This window comes from Artemia sp. Qi Xiang Cuo, chromosome 15, assembly GCF_049724085.1.
Source record: "Artemia sp. Qi Xiang Cuo chromosome 15, ASM4972408v1, whole genome shotgun sequence".
Taxonomy (NCBI): Eukaryota; Metazoa; Arthropoda; class Branchiopoda; order Anostraca; family Artemiidae; genus Artemia; species Artemia sp. Qi Xiang Cuo.
The window spans coordinates 45,558,792-45,581,354 of NC_142808.1; the positions used below are offsets into that span (position 1 = coordinate 45,558,792).

General features: G+C 34.8%; 1 protein-coding gene across 1 annotated transcript; it reads right to left on the bottom strand.

Moving 5' to 3' along the window:
* Positions 1-864: 864 nt before the first annotated feature.
* Positions 865-19,868, bottom strand: LOC148943731 (uncharacterized). Its single transcript, XM_089101214.1, has 5 exons — positions 19,251-19,868; positions 9,462-9,557; positions 8,250-8,428; positions 5,210-5,561; positions 865-1,038 (listed from the first exon to the last, which is right to left on the bottom strand). Exons 1-5 carry the CDS (start codon positions 19,866-19,868, stop codon positions 922-924), a joined length of 1,362 nt encoding a protein of 453 aa, XP_088957340.1. The 3' UTR covers positions 865-921.
* Positions 19,869-22,563: the final 2,695 nt, after the last annotated feature.

Below are 22,563 nucleotides of genomic sequence, written 5' to 3' on the forward strand. Positions count from 1 at the left end.
TAAATTTTGTTATGTTCTTATAAAATTTTATTTTATTTATCAAGTTATGTTAGCAGGATGTGTAATTTTTTTCCCCCTATTGTTTGATAAAGGAGACATTACCAAATTCCTCTCTTCTCCTTTGTACAAAATTTATGTATATGTTTTTTCTAAATAAAGTCAAAGTCAAGTATTCTTACTTCCAATGTAGGCTAGTATTTAAAAAAAAAAGTTCATTTATATACCTATTGGCGGCTTCGAGATTGTCTTTTCCCTGGATGATTGCCATGCTTTTAATTAATGGATCATACCAAGTAATTATGTTTTTAATTAGTGGATCATACCGAGATTGTCAAGTAGTGGAGCGACCGAGTACTTGAAAATTAGCCTGATCGTCCAATATGCTTCATCAGATACGCATTATAAATTCAAGCTACTTCGATTCTTGTTTTTATATTTTTGAGCCAAAGAGAAATACAAAATTTCCCCTGAAATCGTGGTTTTATCAAATGAAGTTTGTATTAGAAAACAATTTTGAAATATTTTTAATTATTCAGAATAAAAATATAAAAAAGGTTCTTCTTTTAAAGTAACTTTTTGAGATATTTTGATTTTTTAAATTCGGTCCAGGAATTATAAATTTCGAATAAAGTAGAGATTCTGAGAAGAGCGAAGTAATTGCATTGTCAAAATATAAAGATTAAAAGTGTTAGACGTGTGAAAATATTAAAATTGCTAAGATTCTTGAAATTTGAAGGCAGTTGACAAATTGTTAAAATTATTCCTAAGAATTGCGACAGTTTGAAAACAATTGAGATTCTTGAAAATATGATATTTATGAAATAAGCGAAGTGCAAACTTTGTTTTACAATCAGAAAAAGAAAGCATTTGAATTTTCTTTAATTATTCAGAAAAAATTACAAAAAAAAGTTTATTTTTCTTTTAAAGTAACTTCTTAGAGATGCTAGTAAGAAGGAAAACGGCTTTCTTGTCATGTTCCTCAAAAATCAAACCAGCTCTTCGTTGAGTAATCCTGCGAACGCTTTCTTCAATCAGACCCTGAAAAAGAAACAAGAATATACATTAAAAAGATTTTATAAAAAAAATATACACACAAGTATTTTACTTTAAAGTGCCACATTCAATATTTACTTTTTTACACTAAAGTGTCAAGCACACTAAAAATTAAATCCGATTCTTTAAATTGCTTAAGTGAATACTTACACAACCATAGAAGTCTTTTTTAAACTCAATTTTAATCCAAAAGACGTTAAATGCTGGTCTTGGATCGGTCCATTCAGTCATGAATAAGCGTATACTCTCTTGTAATGATCGAAAGAATGTTGACGCTTAATACCTTCTTATATATCTTTGGAGACCTTCGTCTACCCTTTGTCCAGGATCATGCGATTTTTTTTCAAGATTAGTAGCTGGTTAAGAGTCAGGGCCGCTTATTAATGTAAATTATTTGTATATTGTGGAGACTATTTTCATCAACTTGTTCGAAAAAAGTGTTCCAAATTCAGATAGAAGGGTCTACACAGTTTACTTGCTTGAACGGTATGGAACTGCTTGTTCTGTTTTTTGTAAAGTTTTGGTTCCTTTTCTTTTTTATTATAAAGTTTCATATTTCATACCATCTAAACCAGAAGTAATTAAACTAAAAGGTATAAATAAAAGTAGTTTAATTTAAATTTACAATAAATTGGTTCAAAGGACATCAAAATAAAAACACTATTTATCCCTTGGCTCCATTTTCAGGCTTATTCGTACCTAAAAACCGGGTTTTTAACGATTTTTCTTTTGGTTGTTACACAACTGTTAATATCTTTTTCATTTTCTTAATTTTCTCCTTGTTGCCGCACTGAATTGTGAAAAGAAACAAGCGGAAATTTTTACTGTTTGCTCAAAAGGCTGAACCGAACGATTGTACCGCCCAATTTACTACCTGTATCATATAGTCTAGTATTCAATTAAATAATAAAAAAAAGTTTGTTTCAACTGAAAGTAAGGAGCAACATTAAAACTTAAAACGAACAAAAATTATTACGTATATGAGGAGAATTGCCCCTAGTCAATACCTCGCTCTTTACGCTAAAGTTCGAATTTGGTTCGAATCACAAACCCCTGAATCATAAATACTGTTTAATTAGAATCGATAACTCTTTTGAAAGTACAAAAAAAACTTTAGCGTAAAGAGCGAGGTATTGACTAGGGGACGAACCCTTCATATACGTAATAATTTCTGTCCGTTTAAAGTTTTTATGTTGCTCCTTACTTTCAGTTGAAAAAACTTGTTTTTTTTATTTAATTTCTGATCGTATTTTAAATAATGCTGGGAAATCCGGCACCCCCTTCAAAGAAATGTCCCTCCCCCATGAAAACATCCTCCAATGTAACCCCCTCCTCCGACCCCCCCCCCCTCCCCACCTCACCAGAACAAATCACTCATGAAAACGTCTGTATACTTCCCAATAACCAGTACTATATGTAAACAATGGGCAAAGTTCATAACTTGCAGCCCTTCCTCAGGGAACTGTGGGGGATAAAGTCATCCTCAAAGACATATTTTTTATATTTTTGACTATGCTGAGCATAATGGCTATCCCAAAATTTTGATCAGGTGACTTTGGGAAAGAAAGGAGCGTCGGAGGGGACCTAGTTGCCCTCCAATTTTTTTTTGTCACTTAAAAAGGGCACTAGAACTTTGAATTTCCGTTCGAATGAGCCCTCTCACGATATTCTAGGACCACTGGATCGATACGATCACCCCTGAAAAAAAATACAAAATTCCACAATTTAACAGATAAGAGCTTGAAACCTCCACAGTAGGGTTTTCTGATACGCTGAATTTTATGGTGTGATTTTCATTAAGATTCTATCACTTTTAGAGTGTGTTTCTCCTTTTTTCAAAAATAAGGCTAATCTTTTCAGGATTTGCCTTATTATTCAATCTCGTAACTTTTGATGGGTAAGACTAAACTTGATGAAACTTATATACTTGAAATCATAAAAATAGATTCTTTTGATGTATATACTGCTATCAAAATTCCGTTTTTTAGGGTTTCGGTTACTATTGAGCCGGGTCGCTCCTTACTTACAGTTCGTCACCAGGAACTGTTTGACAATCAATTGGGTGCTACAAGCAACTGTTTGCAATTGAACAAATACAGGTTAGTGGAAATTTGTCAAAATTAAATGAGAAAAGTAATTTTTTTTAATCAGAAAACAATGATTCTATTGACATGTATTTAGAGATAAGATAAGATAATATTTGTTTTCAAAAGGCTATCACAAGCTCTAATAGAGCTGAATTCATTTCAAATGTCTAAAAAAACAGAAAAAGCAAAACAAAGAAACAAATAATACAACAACAAAAGAAACAAAATTAGTGAAATAAAGTGATAAATACCACAAAAAAGGATAGCATAATTGTTTTTTCTTAAAATATTTTCCTGTAGGTAAGTCAATTAACTAATAATTTGAAGTGTTCAGTCTTGGAAGGATTTCAATAATAAAAATTAATGCAGAGCTTAGATTTTTAGCTATTAAATGATACCTACATTACTTTTCAATTGCTACGACTACTACTAACAACTCACTACAGCCCCAAGCCGCCCGAGGCCAACATAGCTGCACGAGTTCTTCTTCCTTCCCAATTAGTAACCAATTCCCATTTGGTTACAAGATTTTTGGATTACATTCTTGCATAATTTTGATCACTCAATCACTGTTTTTTTTTCAGGCAATTAATGGCAGTGTTCTTTTGCTATAGTAATCAGGAAATTTATACTTTCTAGAGCTACAGGATGATTTTTTTCGCTCTTTCTCTGCTGATTTTCCACACACGTTCTTTAATTTTAAACTAGACGCGCGCTAAGTGTTAGAACTGCAAACCTGCAGTTCTTCGCCCGGTGTCAGCGGGTTTTTGGGGTGGGAGCCCGTCTATTGGTGAGTCATGGAATAACTCTTATTTATTTGTTTGTTGTCAAATAGGTTTATTCCGATTAATGTAACGGGTTTTTGTCATTCGACCTTGTGTCTCCGGCGTTTACCCTTTATTTATGTCTATTTTGTACAGATATTTTAAAATTAAACCTTGAACCTGCATCGAACGTCTTTTGAATTAAAATTGAGTTAAAAAAAATTAAGATGAATATGGTGGAGTAAGGTTCCACTTAAGCAATTTAAGGAATCGGATTTCATTTTTAATGTGCCTTCAACATGGCAACACTGAAGAAAATGTAGTACTAACCGAAAAACTTACCCGAAAGTACTAACCCAAAAGAAAAATGTTAGAAGAGTTTAACTCCCAATCTCCCATATATGTATATACCTAAGATTGGTCCATGGGGAGGCGGGATTATTTTATTCTCATGTCCCTGGTACATTAAGGTTTGACAGAGCCTTCTGGAGTCTTATTCATCGAGTGATTATTCGTTAGGCATCAAATGATAGCCCACATGTTAAAATAAGTTAAAAACCTTGGCGTATAGACGCAAAAAAGAAAATGACTAAAAAGAAGCTACTATATTTGGTTTTTGGAAAATGGAACGGAAGAATGGAACCTGTTCAAGCTGAACTGTTTTTCTAGTCATTTCCTTGAAACTATTTTCTTAACTTGATATTGTTTATCACGCAACGTATGGTACTTTTTAAACAGTCCTTAGAGCTTTGTTACCCACCCATTGTAGCCCCCCTCCAACCTACAGACCAAAACACATCAAGAATTTCTGTAAGCTCTGAACTTGTGATTTCTAAATTCATTTTACCCGCAGTCATTTGAGGGGGAAGAAAATGGACTTATTTAAACACAACAAATAACAAAAGAAAACGAGAAAGGGGAGAAAGAGCAATTTATAAAAATTTACCCTTAACTTAGCAAGATTGTTCGTTAGTGTAGACTAGGATAGTCTTGCACGAACTATGTACGATTCTTAGGCTTGGAATTTCCCACCAGTTTTAAATGGCCAGAGAGTGTCTTAAAAAGTACGAGCGCCTGTAAGTAGCCTACCTACAGGCCTACTTGAAAGTAGCCTTCTTAAAGTAGGCTACTATATTCTTGTGCAGAATCTACTCATACTTATACAAATCTGTCAAAAACATTAAAAGCGGTAATAACAATTCTCTCTTTCATTTCTTCTTTTCCCCTCCTCTCTCTCTTACCCTCCTTCTCTCTTGTTCCTACAGAAGCGCTAATAACAAATGAATACAAGGCCAAAAAACTTACAAATTCTCCCCCAAGCTCTCGCTTAAATGCTTGCAGTTCTTCACCGGTTAAATCACCAACATCACAAACAAGCTTTGCTTGAGCAAGAAGCATCTGCAACGTAGCAATTAGCACTTGACTCGTCTTTTTGACATCATCACGAAGGAATCTTAAACAGACAGTTGCAACGGCAACTAATGTGCCAGCAGAAATCTTGTTCATCTCCTTGTCCTCAAGGGCAGGTGTGCTTAAGCTAGTGCTGAGGATAATGTCTCCCTTCGTCGGTAAATAATTGACTTGAACGAGGACCGCTTCCAATGATGGTGATAATTCTGAAAGGACTGCGATCCCACAAGTGAGCAAATCAAGAAGCCTGAAAAAATGTTGGATAGCATAATTTATAGTGAAATTATATATAATTATAGTAAAATTATTAACTATAAGAATTATTAATATAAACACCTCATTGACATGATAATTTATGTTCTTATTAATTTTAAGTGTCTTCCTTTACTTAATTAGAAATTCTTTTGTTTGACTAAATAAAATAACAAAATTAAAAGAAATAACAGTGTCAGAGCTCTGTCCACAATATTTCACATATAAGACCCTTGTCAGAGAGTCTTACGATCTATATCTGCTGGAACTTGGAACTTTGCCAGAATCTCATGTTCTGGTGGAGTTTAGAGCTTGAACAGCGTCACCAGAAATTCAGAACGTCATGGAATGTTATAATGAACTATACAGCGGATTTTTTTTTTCATCCCCTTGTTCTCAAGGACAGGTGTGCTTAAACTAATATTGAAAATCATCACCTTCGTCGATAGGTGCTGAGTATCAAAATTGAAAGGGAGAGGGGCTCAGGTACATACTCAGTGTTTTCTTCGAGGAGGAAAGGAGAATAATAATAAAAAAAATGATTTGATAATTTGGATAGGAAATGCCCGGAAGTTCAGGATAATTTAGGATTTAGAAGGGAGAGGGAGCCCAAGACCCCCTACCCCACACACACATCCCCGGGGATTTAACCCTCTAACATCCTCTAGTTAATAAAAATATATTTAATTTAAGCACTTAGACATGAAAATGAGGGTAATCAACATCCTGATGATTATAGAAAAAATAGGAGTGTAGTGTGTGGGATTCTGAAAAAAAAAATATGGTTCTATGAGTGACCAAATGATGAAGGTTAAAAAACGTCCAAGAGGAAAATTTCAGTTTCACGGCGACATAATGAATTAGCCAGTTTACAAGAAAAACAGAAAAAGGTGGTAAAAAAGATAAACAGCGGTTTACTATATTAATGCACCAATCATCGGGAAAAAGAATATTCAGGATTTTTTTCTGGTTTATATGTTTGAGCATGGATTATGAGCAGTGGCGTCGTTTGGGGGTGGCAAGGGGGGGGGGGGCAGTTGCCCTCCCAATAAATTGGAAAAAAGCTATTACATAGCCCATACCCCTTGACTCTCTGGATGTTGAACGCTTTTGCCCCCTCAATAAAAATGCTGGAGCTACGCCCCTGATTATGAGGTTAGTATATTTTAAATCTGGGTTAGTTGATTCGGCCTCAAGAAATTAATGTTGTTTTCAATGGCTTAAATGCTATCTTTGACTTGGAGTGTCTTTAAGGATTACCTTAGAAATTTATAAAAAATAAATAAGTGATCTTCATGCTACAATGACAATTAATTAATAAAAAATGTAGAATTAATTTACTTTTCAACGCTTCATTTTTTTTATACATCTTTTTCTGTGATTAGAAGAAGAAGGAGAACTAATTTATTAGGGAGAAAAGAAGGAACTTAGGAACTTACTGTTATTACATGGAGAAGAAGTACTAATTTATTAGGAAAAAAGAAGGAAATTATAAACTTTCCATTAAAAGAAGAAAAAGAAAAATTTATTAAGGAAAGAAAACAATGAACAAAATATATAAGATGAATTGCCGTTAAGCTCTAGTGAGCCTGTGCGGCTAAGATATGCAATAATTTCCTTCAGAAAACAAACAAGAGACCAAAAAAATAGAAAAAAAATACTGTTAGCATAAAAAAACACACACAAAGTTGTCAAATTATGGTAAACCTTCTAAGCCTAACAAATATTTGAACTATATTCACAGGAGGATATGAATAAAACAAAACTATTAAAACATGTCAATTTACCTTAAATAAGCCAAAAGGGCAAGAAAGGTCTGATCTGAAGAGCACCTAACACCCGTACATATTATTATTTAATTTATATTATAAAATTGTACAAAATCAAATTTAATCTTAATATTATTTTCAAAATTGCGATGGCCAACAGGGCTTTGAATACCATTTTGAGGTTGGGGCTAATTTTTGGGACCCTGTACACACAAAAAGCGTGTTGAGGATGTTATTGACATCCTTATTTCATCAGCCTAGTATTGCAGCACTAAATAACATTACCAGCGACAAACATACAAGCAAACCACTTTCCAGTGTCATTATAAAATAAAAAAAAGTTTTCAACTGAAAGTAAGGAGCAATATTAAAACTTAAAACGAACAGAAATCATCCTACATAAGTCAAAATATTGTACAAAACCCCTCATGATCCGGCAAACTAAGGATACATAAAATACATGCATTTAGGTTCAAGTAACTGCAAAGCAATATAATGCTTATAAATCTCTCAATGGTTTCCTGACCAAAGTGTTGCTTCCGCAACACTTTTCTTAGTAAAGCCTATAAACGGTTGCTGTAACACTTCATGTTGCCTCAGAGCCGTAAATCTAGCTAGTACTGAGTGCGGGACTAGGGAGAAGTCAAGATAAAGGTATTTTTACTTTATTGATCTAGTCATAAAATGATGAATAAGGAGAAATTTTTGCCTGCTAGAGTCGAAATGCAGGGGCACAAATTGGGGGGAGGGATGAAAACGCCCCATAAATTTCAAAAAGAAGTTTCTTTATCGAAAGAGTTAAGAGAAATCTCCCCCCCCCCTCAAATGTATTTTTTAAACTCGCACCCTTTCTAAATATCCCACAGAATCCCCTCAGCCAATCGTTATGCCAAATGAATAATATTGAAACAAACCTTTGTTGCGTTTCCAAAAAGCCAGGGTTCTTAGCCATTTCAGTTAAAGTTGGCAGAAAATCTAATTTAGATGGCGTTCTTGGTGCAACTGATTCTGAAATAGATTCTCGATGTATATTCGACAAAGAAATTGGATGATGGTCCACATCAAAGGCATGAGCCCTTCTCTTCGATGCAACCTGTAATAAAAGCAATACGAATAGTTATCTGTTTCCTCAATTTAAAGACTCACCAAAGGTATTTTGGGTCATCCTAATAGGCTACTATTAAAAATAAAATGAAACTTTAAGCGGAAAAATTTCCTCTTTTCCTGACTATTCCGCGACTTGAAGCCCCTACAGGCAAACCATTCACTAAACTTGGAGCTTTTAAACTTCAAATTTTCCCATTAAATTAAGTTATAAAACACCCCACGAAGATAGGAGACGAGACTGAGTATCACTGAAGAATAATAATTAAAACAATAAAGGATTTAATCCTCAATTAAATTGGAGAGGAAGAAAGAAAGAGAGAGAGAGAGAGAGAGAGAGAGAGAGAGATAGAGAGGGAGAGAGAGAGAGAGAGAGAGAGAGAGAGAGAAGGGAGAGAGCAAAGAGAGAGAGGACAGAGAGAGGTGCCAATCAAGGGTGCCATTTCAGAGCAATCCAACCCCAACTTGCCACGGGTCAATGGGGAGAATCATTAGAAAAATTCTCAAACTAAATCCTAGGATATAAATAACTAAAAATAGAAACTACAAAAGCCAGACTTCACCTTTAATTGACATCTTAAAAACCATCAAACATTTTGAAAGTTTGCCTAAAATTTGGAATTTTGATTAAGGGTGATTTCAAACGTCAGATTATTGAATACTGACAAGCTTTTTTTGTTTTTTTGTTGTTCTTTTTTTTTTTTTCTATAATTAGTACAAGCACTATTTATATTGAAAGTTATTCTTGACTAAAATTGAATACAATGATTAAAATAAAAAAAAAAGAGTATGAATAGTAGTATGAATAAAATGATTCTGATGAGAAAAAATTAGTAACCAGGAATGACAACTGTGGTCCAAACCCCTCGCAGTTTTTAACAAACATAAGAATCGGAAACAGGAATTTTGACCAAAATATATAACGGATCAAAATTGTACCCCTTCCTAGAAGCCCTTTACCCCTTCCAAGAATAACAGCCTCCCAGAAAGTGACACATAGTCAACTGATGAATTCCACTTACTCCAGTAGGGAATCTCTTATGGTCAAGGATAGCTCCAAGCAGAGTAGGTCGAAGAAGCAGAGCGACCGATATGTAGATGCACCGGTAGACAATGGGCTGAAAAAAAAGAAAAATTCATAAACGACTGCCATTCTCAGCCAAATTTAAGGCGAAGGAGGGTATAAAGTCCCTCTGCTTATTTCCTTTTACATAACATCTAACATTTTATTTTTCTGCCAAAACAGTAAATTTTAACAAGAGTAATTTAAAAAGAGTAATTCTGCCAAAAGAGTATCTTCTTTACTCAACTTTTAACTGCTAAACTTTCATATAAGTTAGTTTATTCGTAACAGATAAAGTATATTCATTTTTAATGATATATATCGCACTTTAAAGCTTAGTGTGGTTAGTTTTGCCATTTTTTTTTTGGTTAGTTTTACCATTTTTTTTTAATTCATTGAGGTAGGTGAATTTTAACTTAAATTTGTTTTTATTAAATTTTTTTAACTTTAAATTTTAACAAATAAATCGCTGATTCAAGCTTTCTAATGACTTACGGGGTGAAGAGACATACTAAAAAACCCATGGACGGTGTAAGAATGATATTACTACAAGCACGATGTCTTGACAAGCCATTTATACTTAGTGGATTGAAGGTAGTGGCGTAGCTAGAGGAGAGAGCAAGGAGGACGGCTGTCCCTGGGCACAGCCTCTGAGAGGGACGCTAAACTGAGATTTGTTTTTGATCAAAACTATAATCTACTTATATTGTGATAGTGATGGTGAGGGGGGGAGGAGGAATCAAAATTGTCTCCGGCACTGAAAACAGCGCAAAAGCAAAAATAGAAAAACAGCACAGTAGCAAATACCCACAAGAATAACAACTGAGTTAATTAAAATATTATAAGTAAATCAACTCATATAAATAAAATTACATGGATATAAATAAATATATTTATAATATATAGTACTAGGAGCCCGAGTTGCACTCGGCATGCGGCAGGATTACATATATCAATCAATCAATCAATCATTTATTACCCACAACTAACAAAAAGTAGTACAAGTGGAGTACATAATAATAAAAAAAAGAAAAACAAAAAAGTACTCAACAAACACTAGCAATTATTTTAAACTAAGAAAAGAACTGTAAAAGACCGTGATCAGGGCCAATATTACAAAATGCATCAGCAGAAAGCTTTTTGTGTAGGTCACCGAGCTTTTGAGTTACATCCATAACATAAAATTTTTTAACTAGAAACCGATTTCTAGTCCATGGCGGCAGAGAAAGAAGAAAACTGCCAAATTTGAAATATGTAACTTTAATCTTATTTAAATCCTTTAGCTTAAGAACAGAATGAACACCCGAAAAATAAAGCATAGAATGATCAGAAAAAGTCGAGAATAAGCGCCCAAGAGCTCTTCTGTTATATTTTCCACGGTTTGCTACAATTTTTGAATAACTGAACTGAATTTTTCTTACTGAATCAGCAACAATCTGTTTACAAATGAAACTCAGAGAGGAGAGAAAGTAACAAAATAAATAAAATCAAAAAAGGGTGAAAAAACGAGGATTTTGTCAGCCAGTGGCGAAACCATGAAGATGAAAATATAAGCAAATATTTCGACAAGGACCTCCGCCAAGTCGTCCTCAGTGCTAAAAAAAAAAAAAAAAAAAAAAAAAAAAACATGAGAGGCCAAAAACAACGAAAATCCAAACGTTCAAAGTTGACGTTACCAAGAAAGAACACTCACTGAATAAAAACCAGGCATGAATCAATAAAAATAAATTTACCAAGATGATTGGGCAAGGATCTTTCGTCTTGCAATAATTTTAGCTGGTCTACAATTTTTGTTTTCATTAGATATGCAAATAGGTTCTTTTAAATTACTTCGGGTGAAAATATTGAATGAGTCCTGCAAGATTAAACTGTCGTAAATTGGGCTTATTGAAATATCTCCTGTAACTCTATTTATTGCTAAATTTTGGCTCATATATTTTTTTTTATCTTAATTGCCCCTTTAAAAGTTTATGGTACTTCAGTTAGAGTTGATATTAAGGTTTCCTTGTCAAACAGAACTAGATGGGTCGGATTTATGGAAATATGCGCAGCCAAAGTAGAATCAAATTTGTAATTGTTATTTTTTAATATCAGGGACTTATCTATTGAAATTTTGTGCTCATGCAAATGTTCACCTAGTTGTTGATGGGTCCTACCAATGTAAAATTTTCCACAAGAACACGGGATTCTGTAGACACCACAACCCAGTACAGGGTCTGTTTTATCCTTTCTTGAGTTGAAAAAGTGTTCAACTTTTTGTTCGGTTTTGAAAGAAACAGAGAGATTATGTTTTTTTAAAATTTTTCCAAGTTTATCGCCAAGTTTCGGGATGTATGGTAAAACGACGAAAGTTTTTTTCTCAATTGCCGATGTAACTGAATCAAGGGGGACAAGCTCCCTATTTTGTTCTTTTATCTTTTTTAATCGTCTATCAATTATATTTTCAATGAGTTTGATTGGGTAACCATTGCAGAAAAGAATATCCTTTACATAATTTAATTTAGAATTAATGATTACGGGACCAAATTTTTAAAAATCTGACGACTAAAGAGATTAATATCGCTTTTTTCACGGAAGAAGGGGAATGGGAAAAGATATGCAGACATCGATAATTATGATTTAGTTTTTTGCGCATAGAGAATCCAAGGACATTCTTAGAGCTTACAAATGATACTAACAAGAAAGGCATCGCGAAAAAAACTTTAAGTTCCATTGTGAACTGGAGATTCGAATCAAAAGAGTTCAAATGAAAAATCTCTTAGAGAGTCTTGTCAATGTTCCCAAAAATCTCTTAGAGAGTCTTGTCCATGTTCCCAAAATCTCTCAGAGAGTCTTGTCCATGTTCCCATGGATAAGTCCCTGAGATTAAAAAATAACAATGGCAACTTTGATTCGGCTTTGGCTTTGCATATTTTCGTTAATCCGATCCATCTAGTTCTTTTTGACGAGGCAACCTTAATATCAACTGTAAATGTCGTACCACAAACTTTTAAAGAGGTAATTGAGATAAAAAAATATATGAACCAAAATTTAGCAATAAATAGAGATACTGGAGATATTCCATTAAGCCCAATTTACGACAGTTTAATCTTGAAGGACTCATTCAATATTTTCACCCGAAATAACTTAAAAGAACCTATTTGAATATCTAATGAAAATTAAAATTGTAGACCAGCTAAAACTATTGCAATGCGAAAGATCCTTGCCCAATGATCTTGGTAAATTCATTTTCATTGATTCATGCCTGGTTTTTATTCAGTGTCTGTTCTGTCTTTTTAAGGTCAACTTCGAAAGGTTAGATTTTTTTTTTTTTTTTTTCTTTTTCGTTTAGCACTGATGAAGCCTTGGCGGAGGTCCTTGTCCAAAATATTTGCTTATATTTTAATCTTAATGGTTTCGCCACTGGCTGATGAAATCCTCGTTTTTTCACCTTTTTGATTTTATTTTTCATTTTTTTTACTTTCTCTCCTCTCTGAGTTTCATTTGTTAATTAAAATCGACTAGCTGATTGGTACGCCACTGTCCAATAGTAATAGAGGACAAAGAATCAGAACCAACAGAATCAGTATACTGTGCTTTTAAGCAACGCCCGAATGTAACCCACGGCAAAATTGCAGGGTATAGTTCCTTCGAACTTAGCAAATTGGAGTTAGTCTATTGGGAGTCTTTATTGCAGTCTAGGATGAGTCTTTATTCAGTCTAGAAGGAGTTTAGAGTCGATGAGGAGTCTCTTATCGGTTATTTTGAGAATTATTAACTCATTTTGAATCTACGTGAAATTAATAGACAGTAGTATGGAACGTTACTTATATTACCAGTGAGCAGTTTTAACCTAGTGTCATATACTGCAAGTGTTTTGATATAACAGACGCTCTGATCGATATGTGAGTAAATAAATAATCACTTTCTCATTTTCAATCTCTTTATGCTAGTATTTCTCAAGATAGTTTGTCCTTGCGGCTACGCTCACTCTAAAGAGAACCTGAAGCTCTTTAATCCGATTTCGCCTCAGTATGTCCGTTGATATAGTTCCCCATTTTGAACCGCTAATTTAAGCTCCCTACACATGAAATTCCGCCTCCACTCAGGCATGCTATTCGTGCATCATCAACCAAGAGTTTAACTAATAAATACCCACAGAAATAAGTAAATGGGGAACTCATATACCAAGAATTAACTTAAGGCACCAGAGCGAAACTCTCTTATCAATAATGCCAATTAACAATTGAAACCCCCCCCCCCATTAGAATTAAGAATTGAACCCCCCCCCCATTAGAATTGGCGCGGCCTGTTTAAAGGAGCTAAAACACAAGGACAAAATCTTCTACAAGAAAATATTGAGAAATATTACGCATTGAGACAGTGAGATATCTTGTGCATTCTTTGAAGTGTCATATTTTGTGAATGCTTTGAAGTGCAATATTTTGTTAAGCCTAAATCCCCTGAAAATCTTAGCAAAAGAAAATATATATAATTAATAAGTATCAAATTTAAATACTATCAAAACAAATAAAACCAGTACCGAATTTTATCCTATAAAAAAAACAAATCAATATGTCGTTAGATCAAAACGAACAATTATTAAAGCAAAAAATTATTGCCGAAACAGGGGAAATTTCACAGTCACTACCCCCATATAACGGAGATTCAGATGTAGATGAATTTATTATCCAATTAATTCAATTTGTAGAGGTAACTCGAACAGATTTAAAATCATTAGTAGGCATGTTGTTAATGAGACTTAAGGGGCAAGCGCTAACGTTCTTAAAACAAATAGAAAATGCGATAGGGGAAGACAAAAATCTTCCAATAAACTCAATAGAAAAATTGCTAAAAGCGTTTCAAGAAAGATTTGTTGAAATTAGTTCAACACACAAATTAAAGCACGGAACGGTATGTTTCGACGAAACCCAAAATGTTAGAGAATATCTACACAAAGTAATGGTATCTATTGAAGCTAAATACGGGAAAGAATCTGGTCCTTTATATGATAAAATTCCACTAAATGCTTTCATGCAAGGATTGAGCCCAAAACTGTACCGAATGTTAATATAAAAGAATATTCAAACATTAGAGCTAGCAGTCCAGGAAGTAGAGATAATGATCGAAATCGACTCGATTGTGGCAAACCACAATAAGTCAAGAATAAATAATGTAGAAAATTCATCTCCGGGACGATCACAAGGAATTTCCCCAGGATTTTTTTCGAGAGATAATTCACCCAAACCAAACTGAAATAGATCTCCAACCCCTACCAGGCAAAGAATGGTACGCTTTGTACCCACAAACACGGCAAACTACGCAAATAAACCCCCAATTATATTTTATGCATGTAATAAACACGGACATATTGCCAGGGAATGCCGTACGAGAAACAACTATACACCAGCAACCGCCAGTTTTAATAACCGTTCTTTCGGGAGAACAACCATAAATGCCAATGGGTCAGGAAGTTATAGAAATAACCCCCGCGTTTCCCATCGTTCCGCAACCCACACCAACAAGGATTTGACTACGCAAATCCTTCCCAATACATGCCTCCCCGACCCTATTCAAATCTTTCCCTCAACCGACAAAATAATTATCGGTTCCCCAACCCAAATACGCGACAAAACATGTACCAATATAATTCACGAACAGTGTTTTCAACTAGATTTAACAGGAATACGGGCGATGACAGAAGATATTTTTTCCCGTCGGGGAACGAAAGAAATTTTTCGATAAACGAAAGAAATTTTTCGTCAAAGAAATTCTAACCCACGCAATAATATGTGGCAACCAAGACAATCAAATGTTAATCAACTGGAACCTCCCTAGTAGGTGAAATTCCCAACAAACCCCAATGTCCAACCCCAACCTATCAAATAAGCGCACAGAAAAACGAATTAGGCCCCCAAGAAAATTAACCGGGACCCTGGAGGCCAGTATTTCTTATAGGTCCTTTCCAGTAATTGTACCTTCTTTTAGTGATAATAATGATATATTACCAATATTAAATAATTTTGGTGTTGCAAGTATTAATTTCAAAGCGTTAATAGATTCCGGTGTGTCAGTTAACATAATAGATACGAATGTATTTAATAGGCTGCCAATATATATGGAGCGATGGAAAAATTTCACTATTCCCAGTTTAGATAGTGTCACTGGACATAGACTAGAAGCGATAGGCTCCATACGTCTAGATGTGACAAAAGATAACAGAATCTTACCTACAAACTTCATCATATGCAAAAATTTCCCATATGAGGCTATAATCGGTGCTAATTTTCTAAAATCTAATAAGGTATTGTTAGATATAGCAAATAACAGACTCGTGTATCCATATGATCCTATTTTCCAACGCGTGGAGAGAGTGGAAGCAACAGTGAATAGAATAAAGTCTTTTGTACACCATCTCTCGTCTTATGGGAGAAAACCAAGCAGCAAATGGATCGAGTCAGTAAAGGCAAAAATAGGCAAAATGCAGGAGTATAGACAAACAGAAATAAAGAAAATAGCTGAATTATGGAATGAAATAATAAATCTTAGTACTATTGTAAGGGGACAGGACTTCCTCGGAAAATCCTCGTTTTTTCACCCTTTTTGATTTTATTTTTCATTTTGTTACTTTCTCTCCTCTCTGAGTTTCATTTGTCATGTATAGCCAGTGTGGTCTAAGAATGTATTTGCAATCTGTTTACGAAAGAGAGCTAGAGAATTAGAAACAGTAATACCAAGCCACCGAAAGGAAGAGACAGAAAGTACAGAAAATTCATTACATACCAGAGGAGTAGACGAAGACAGATTATAAGATAAGAATTCACACTTGTCAGGATTCAGGGATAGACTAATATTTAGGAAATACTTAGAAAATACGGAAACCGTCGCATAAAGAGCTGATTTAGTACGACTAATCAGCAGAATGTCATCAGCATAAGCAATGAAAGAAATATCAGTAGAACCGGAATAATTAGTGCCTGAGATATTTTCCAGAACAGTAGAAATACGAATTTTGAAAAGGGTTGGTGATAAAACACCTCCCTGCCTAACACCACGAAGCACTTTAATAGTTGTTTCAGGAGAAGATTTCAGGCGGAGGTAAGAATTATAATACCAAAACCGTAGAGGGTAAATAACCGAAAAATTAACACCAGAAAAAGCCAAAGAAAAGAAAAGCTGGTTATGAACAACAGAATCAAAAGCCTTTGAAAGATCAAGTGTACAGAGATATACGCCTTTACCCTTAGAAGAATTAGAAAGTAGAATAGAAGAAAAGACACGATAAGCATGTTGGCACCCCACACCAGGTCTGAAACCAAATTGATTTTCACCAAAGAAAGAAATATTTCGAGTTAAATTAGGTAAAAGAATATACTCAAAGACCTTGCTAATATTGCAAGAAACAGAAACTGGACGGTAAGAAGAGCAAACCATCGCAGAAAGAGCAGACTTAGTACGACTAATCAGCAGAATGTCATCGGCATAGGCAATGTAACAAATATCAGTAGAACCGGAAAAATTAGTGCCTGAGATATTTTCCAGAACAGTAGAAATACAAATTTTGAAAAGGGTTGGTGATAAAACACCTCCCTGCCTAACACCACGAAGCACTTTAATAGTTGTTTCTGGAGAAGATTTCAGGCGGAGGTAAGAATTGTAATACCAAAACCATAGAAGGTAAATAACCAAAAAATTAACACCAGAAAAAGCCAAAGAAAAGAAAAGCTGGTTATGAACAACAGAATCAAAAGCCTTTGAAAGATCAAGTGTACAGAGATATACGCCTTTACCCTTAGAAGAATTAGAAAGAAGAATAGAAGAAAGGACACGAGGAGCATGTTGGCACCCCACACCAGGTCTGAAACCTAATTGATTTTCACCAAAGAAAGAAGTACTTCGAGTTAAATTAGATAAAAGAATATACTCAAAGACCTTGCTAATATTGCAAGAAACAGAAACTGGACGGTAAGAAGAGCAATCTGTTGGCGGTTTACCTCTTTTTAAAATTGAAGTCACGCTGCCACACAAAAAGCTTTCCGGGACGACAGAAGATGCCAAGCATATTTGAAACAAAAGCGCAAGATGTGACAAGTTCAGAACATTGGGGAGATAGATGCATTTTAGAGATACCATCAGCATCAATAGATTTCGACTTAAGATGATTCAAAGCATTCAAAACTTCACAACGCGATATAGGCAAAACAAAGCGCTGACTTAGAAATCTAGGGACAATTTTAACAAACGCTTCACCAAACTTTGTATGAACAGAATAATTCAAAACGTAGAAAATCTTCGAATAATATGCATGCCAAGAACTTGGTGGAATAGCATTACTACTTACATCAGAATCATCTGTTTTACTTGAATTAATTACATTCCTCCAATCTTTAGGCGAAGATGGAAAATCAAGCCCTCGATATCGGACACTTTTTAGATACTTCTTAAATTTTAATTTAATTTTCTGTTTAATAAGAAAAAACTTGCCAAACCTAGTCCAACTAAACTCAGTCAAAATTTTTTACGGAAGTTTTGGTCTATACTTACAGGTCCTAACGTTGTGGGCAATCGACTAAAGAGAATTGTGAGTATTCTTTTGAATTAGTTTTACTGGGACAGTCATTATTCTAGCTTCTTTCATAGCAGAGAGGATATAATGATAATATCGCTCTATTTCATATTTAGCATAAATAAAATTCTGACTACACTGCAAAAGCTGATAAGGAACATAAATCGTACTTAGAAGTGAAGCCAATGTTATAAGATAAACAGAAAAATTCGCATCATTCCAATCAGGCTTATAAAACCATTTAGAACGTACACTACGACTCTTAGACATACTCCCAGAACAAACAACAGACTATGATAAACAAAAAGACAGCGGAAGGTGATCAAGATCATTCTCGTCAAAATGAACCGTAACTGGCGAGCAGACAAGAGCTGCAGAACAAATAACGTGATCAATGTCTGATTTACTATCTGAATGGGGAATATACGTATAATCATGGGACTTCCGAACAATTTTATAACCCGGGAGAGAATCCAAAAGCTGACCATTCCTTACATTATCAGAAAAAAGATCGGTATTAAAATCACCAGCAATAACAAAATGCAACCCGTTATCCGATATTTTTTGAATTAAAGTTTTAAGACCATTACAAGAACAAGAGAAATTCTGAAGTGAACGAATGGAACGGTCATTATATGGCAGATACACATTAATTAATACAATATTACCAAGACGCACCGCAAGAAAAGTGTCATCTGATTGGAAAAGCACAGGACTCGGCACCAGAAACATTTTTCTTAAAAACACATGCTAAGCCGCCAGAAGGGCGGCCACGCGTAATTTTAGCTGGACGCACAAAAAGAACGTGATCACTGCTTCGTCTCAGAGAATTTTCGCTAAAGGCAGTCAGTAAATGTTCTTGGAGACAAACAACGTCGTAATTAACATACAGACCATCAATAAAAAAGTCCTCGCCTCTCGTTCCATTAATATTAAATGAGACTATACTTATGTCCGGATTCATTTCTGAGAATAGACCTTATCAGTGATCTTCTTAATCACAGGGCATCGTAGGCTGTAAGAAGGATGAGATCCTCCACAATTGGCACATTTCAGAGATTCCGTACAACGATCACTGTTCGTAGATAAATAAGGTCCAGCACAACGAGCGCACTTGGGAGTGCTACTAGTACATGCACTTTCCAAGTGCCCAGGGGAACGACACTTGAAGCAACACTTTGGCAATTCCTTGAAATCACAAACACGGAAGTTTTCATACCCAATCTTCACACCGTTTCGCAGAAATGATCCTTTAGTAATCGAGTCTGCAAATTCAAGCTTAACCGATTTGCTTGTTCCAAATCGACTAGACCCGATTATACCAAACTCGTTCCGTAAAATTTCAAGGTCAAAATCAAACGGGACTTCTCGAATAACACCAGTGTGTTTTTTAGATAAAACTTTCACACTAGAACCAGGTAGAGCTTCCTTTGCTGATTTGCAAAAATCTTCAGCTGCAGATTTCTCAATTTTCACCGTCCACCGCTTTTTAGTCGCTTGCACTCTAGACACCAGCTGATGACCAGAAATTGAGTCTATTACTGATTTTCGCTTTAGCGGGTTACCATGCTCAGGTGAGGGATCGGAGATCAAAATTGTAGTATGCGAATCACACGAAGCAGGTTGGCTAATCACAGGTATTTGAGGAAAGTTCAGATTGCACGAATCAATCATAGTAGAAACTAGCGAAATCGCTTGCTCAAGGCTCGTAAGCTTGGCTGTGACGTGTGTAAACGCTGTAGCAGAGATAACAGGGACTTCTGTTGGCCTTTTAATGACAAAACAAGGGAGCTGTTTTCCATCGGCATCACATTTCTTCATAAAGTCTATAATATCTTGCAGGTGACTGAGAATTGCATTAGTGCCCCTTCTGACAGGGGGATCATTTTAATTCACAAAACTCCATAGCTTTGCTTTCTCTGACTTAACAGTTTCCAAGTCTTTAAAAAAGTCCACTCCTTTCCGTAAAATAACGGCTTCATCAACACCACTTAAATTTTCAAAAACAAAGTTCAACAGCGGTGAATACAAAAGCTCGGAAACGCTCATCTCGTTATAATTCACTTCAAAAATAATTTAAACCAACACACGTGAAGTACACGTGATGGTCAGGCGACGAGCGCTGACTAATAGTAAATTAAGTTCATTAAAGATAAACTTGCCACACAGGTTTGTTTATAATCCAGGAGAAAGCTATTTTTTTCGTCTGCATTGATATAATCCTTTGCAATAGGTTTGAATCCAAAACAGGTCTTTTCACCATGAACTCTGAATGAACACTGAACTCTGAATGAACACATATGTGATTCTTAAATTACGCATTAGTATAATTATCCCGCTATTCTTTGGTTTTAAGTCATAAGGTGTCAAATCAGCCATTTAAATTGAATTAAGAAATTCTGGCATAGTTTCAATTCCTCCTTCCTGTTAATCCTCCAGAAAAGTATACATTTTATAATAACTGTATTCTTTTGCGATTCGTACTGACTCTCACTGTTGCTTATTTTCTAACCGCAGATTTTATTTTCTGTAATTTTCATTTGTGATTCGTTGTTATGCATGTCACCTAATCGCATGTCTAGTTGTGTTTCATTTATGTTCATCATTACCTCAGACACTTTTTTCATGCCTTTTGCATTAGCTGTGCGGATTCATTTATCATCTTGTATAAGCACTTTGACAAGCTTTTGCTGGTCTTCTAGCTGAATATTTTTTTGTGCTTCATTTTGGTTTTGACTCGTTGTCGCATGTGTTCTAACTGCATTTTCTTTGTGCTTCATTTTAGTTTTTGATCTGTTGTGATTTTCGCTGTCGTTTGTCTTCTAACCGAAGGTTTTTTTTGTTCTTAATTTTTGTTTTGGATTCGTTGGTATTTTTACTGTCTCTTGCCTCCTGACTGCATATTTCTTTGTTCTTCTTTTTGTTTATCATTACCTCAGACAGTTTCCAATGGCCTTTGCTTTAGCTGATCGGATTGGTCTTGTTACGTTTGATCGTCCAGGTTAATCGTTTGCAACAGTCGTGAATTTGCGTTTTTCGGGTCGGCCTCTTGGTCTTGTCGTGTTTGATGGTCCAGGTGGTTGGAATTTTTTTTTTCATTGTTCAAACGTCTTATCATTTTCAACAATTGTAAATTTGTGTTTTTCGGGTCGTCCTCTTGACGAACATTTATCAGTCATCACATTATTTATTAAAAAATAACTAGGACAATATACCTTTTGGATGCTTCACGTGAATTACTTGGAAATTTTTTTAAAGAAAGAGCCGGAAATGCGAAGTAAAACATATATTTAATGGGATAAAACATATAAATTTATGCCTTAAATTTGATTTTTAGTCTAAATCTGAATAAAGATCTTTTTTGTAAGGTTTGTTGTGTATATTTTGAAATTCAAGGAAAGAACTTAAATTCTATGGTCTCTCAGGATTGCAAATGCTAATATAATTGATTTATGTATTTTTAAAGCAACATATAGGGAGTATATGGGGGTGGTGGTCCCCTTTGTATCTCGGAGAGGCCTAGGCATGATTTAAATAAAGATCACAAAAAAGATCACACGAAAGTAAAGAGTGACATTGAAATACACAGAAAAAAACAGAAAACTATTTGAGGTATAAGGGAGACTGCACTCTCCTCAACCCCGTGATCTGTACGCTAAAGTTTTATAGTGCTTTAAAAAACGTCTAATTTCAACTGAACGGCCCTTGTTTTTCAGGAGTCGTTCTCAAAGCATTGGGAAAAAAAAACATTAACATATAGACTATGGATTAAAATTGATATATTTTTTTTTCAATTTCGGAAGAATAGGCTTTAAATTTATTTCTAATTTCCCCCAAAATTTAAGCCAGATCAATAGAAGCAATTCCGGTTGGAGACGCAGCTGTCCCAGTAAAAAAAAGTCGTTTCGACGGATTTTTATGAAATTTTACTGTCATAGACTATTTGGAGTAGCTTAGCGTTTACGAGTTAAAATGAGATTTTAAATCAACAGATGACTCTGCAAAGAAAATGCAAATTACAAAGAAAAACATTACACGATCCTAGTGAAACAGAAAAATTAACAAGCCCCTAGAAAATTCTTAGAACAACCAAGGGCAGATCATGACCTAATTATTTAGTGAGAGTATGAAACAAAACAACAAAAATAAACAATACATAACGACAAACGATGTAATATTTGATAAAAGAACATAAAACAAACTAAAACAAATAAAACTACCTTAATTCTCAGATAGAAATATTACCAAATAGGGATGAGCTTATCAGAGAGATATTTGGCGCTCAAGAATTCCTGGATAAGAGTTAGTTCAGCAGGAAAGACTAAGTAAAGAGTTATGTATCGCTGATGTGTTATTTCTTTATTTTGTCCTGAGTCACATTGTGTAGACGATAAGGAATCTTGGAAGAGGGTTCACTTGAACGGAAATTAAGAATTTTAATGCCCCGTGGAAGGGATCGAAGACCAACCAGCCACACCTTTCCGCCCAGGGGCACCAGTAGCCCATACATCATCTA

What these genes read in the sequence shown, in the direction of transcription:
- LOC148943731 (XM_089101214.1), bottom strand. Translation starts at nt 19,868, where the DNA reads ATGAAGAAATGTGATGCCGATGGAAAACAGCTCCCTTGTTTTGTCATT. An exon ending in TTGGGTATGAAAACTTCCGT is followed by an intron (nt 9,558 to 19,250) that starts GTTTGTGATTTC and finishes CTTTTTTTTCAG; the next exon opens with CCCATTGTCTACCGGTGCAT. An exon ending in TTTTTGGAAACGCAACAAAG is followed by an intron (nt 5,562 to 8,249) that starts GTTTGTTTCAAT and finishes ACATTTTTTCAG; the next exon opens with GCTTCTTGATTTGCTCACTT.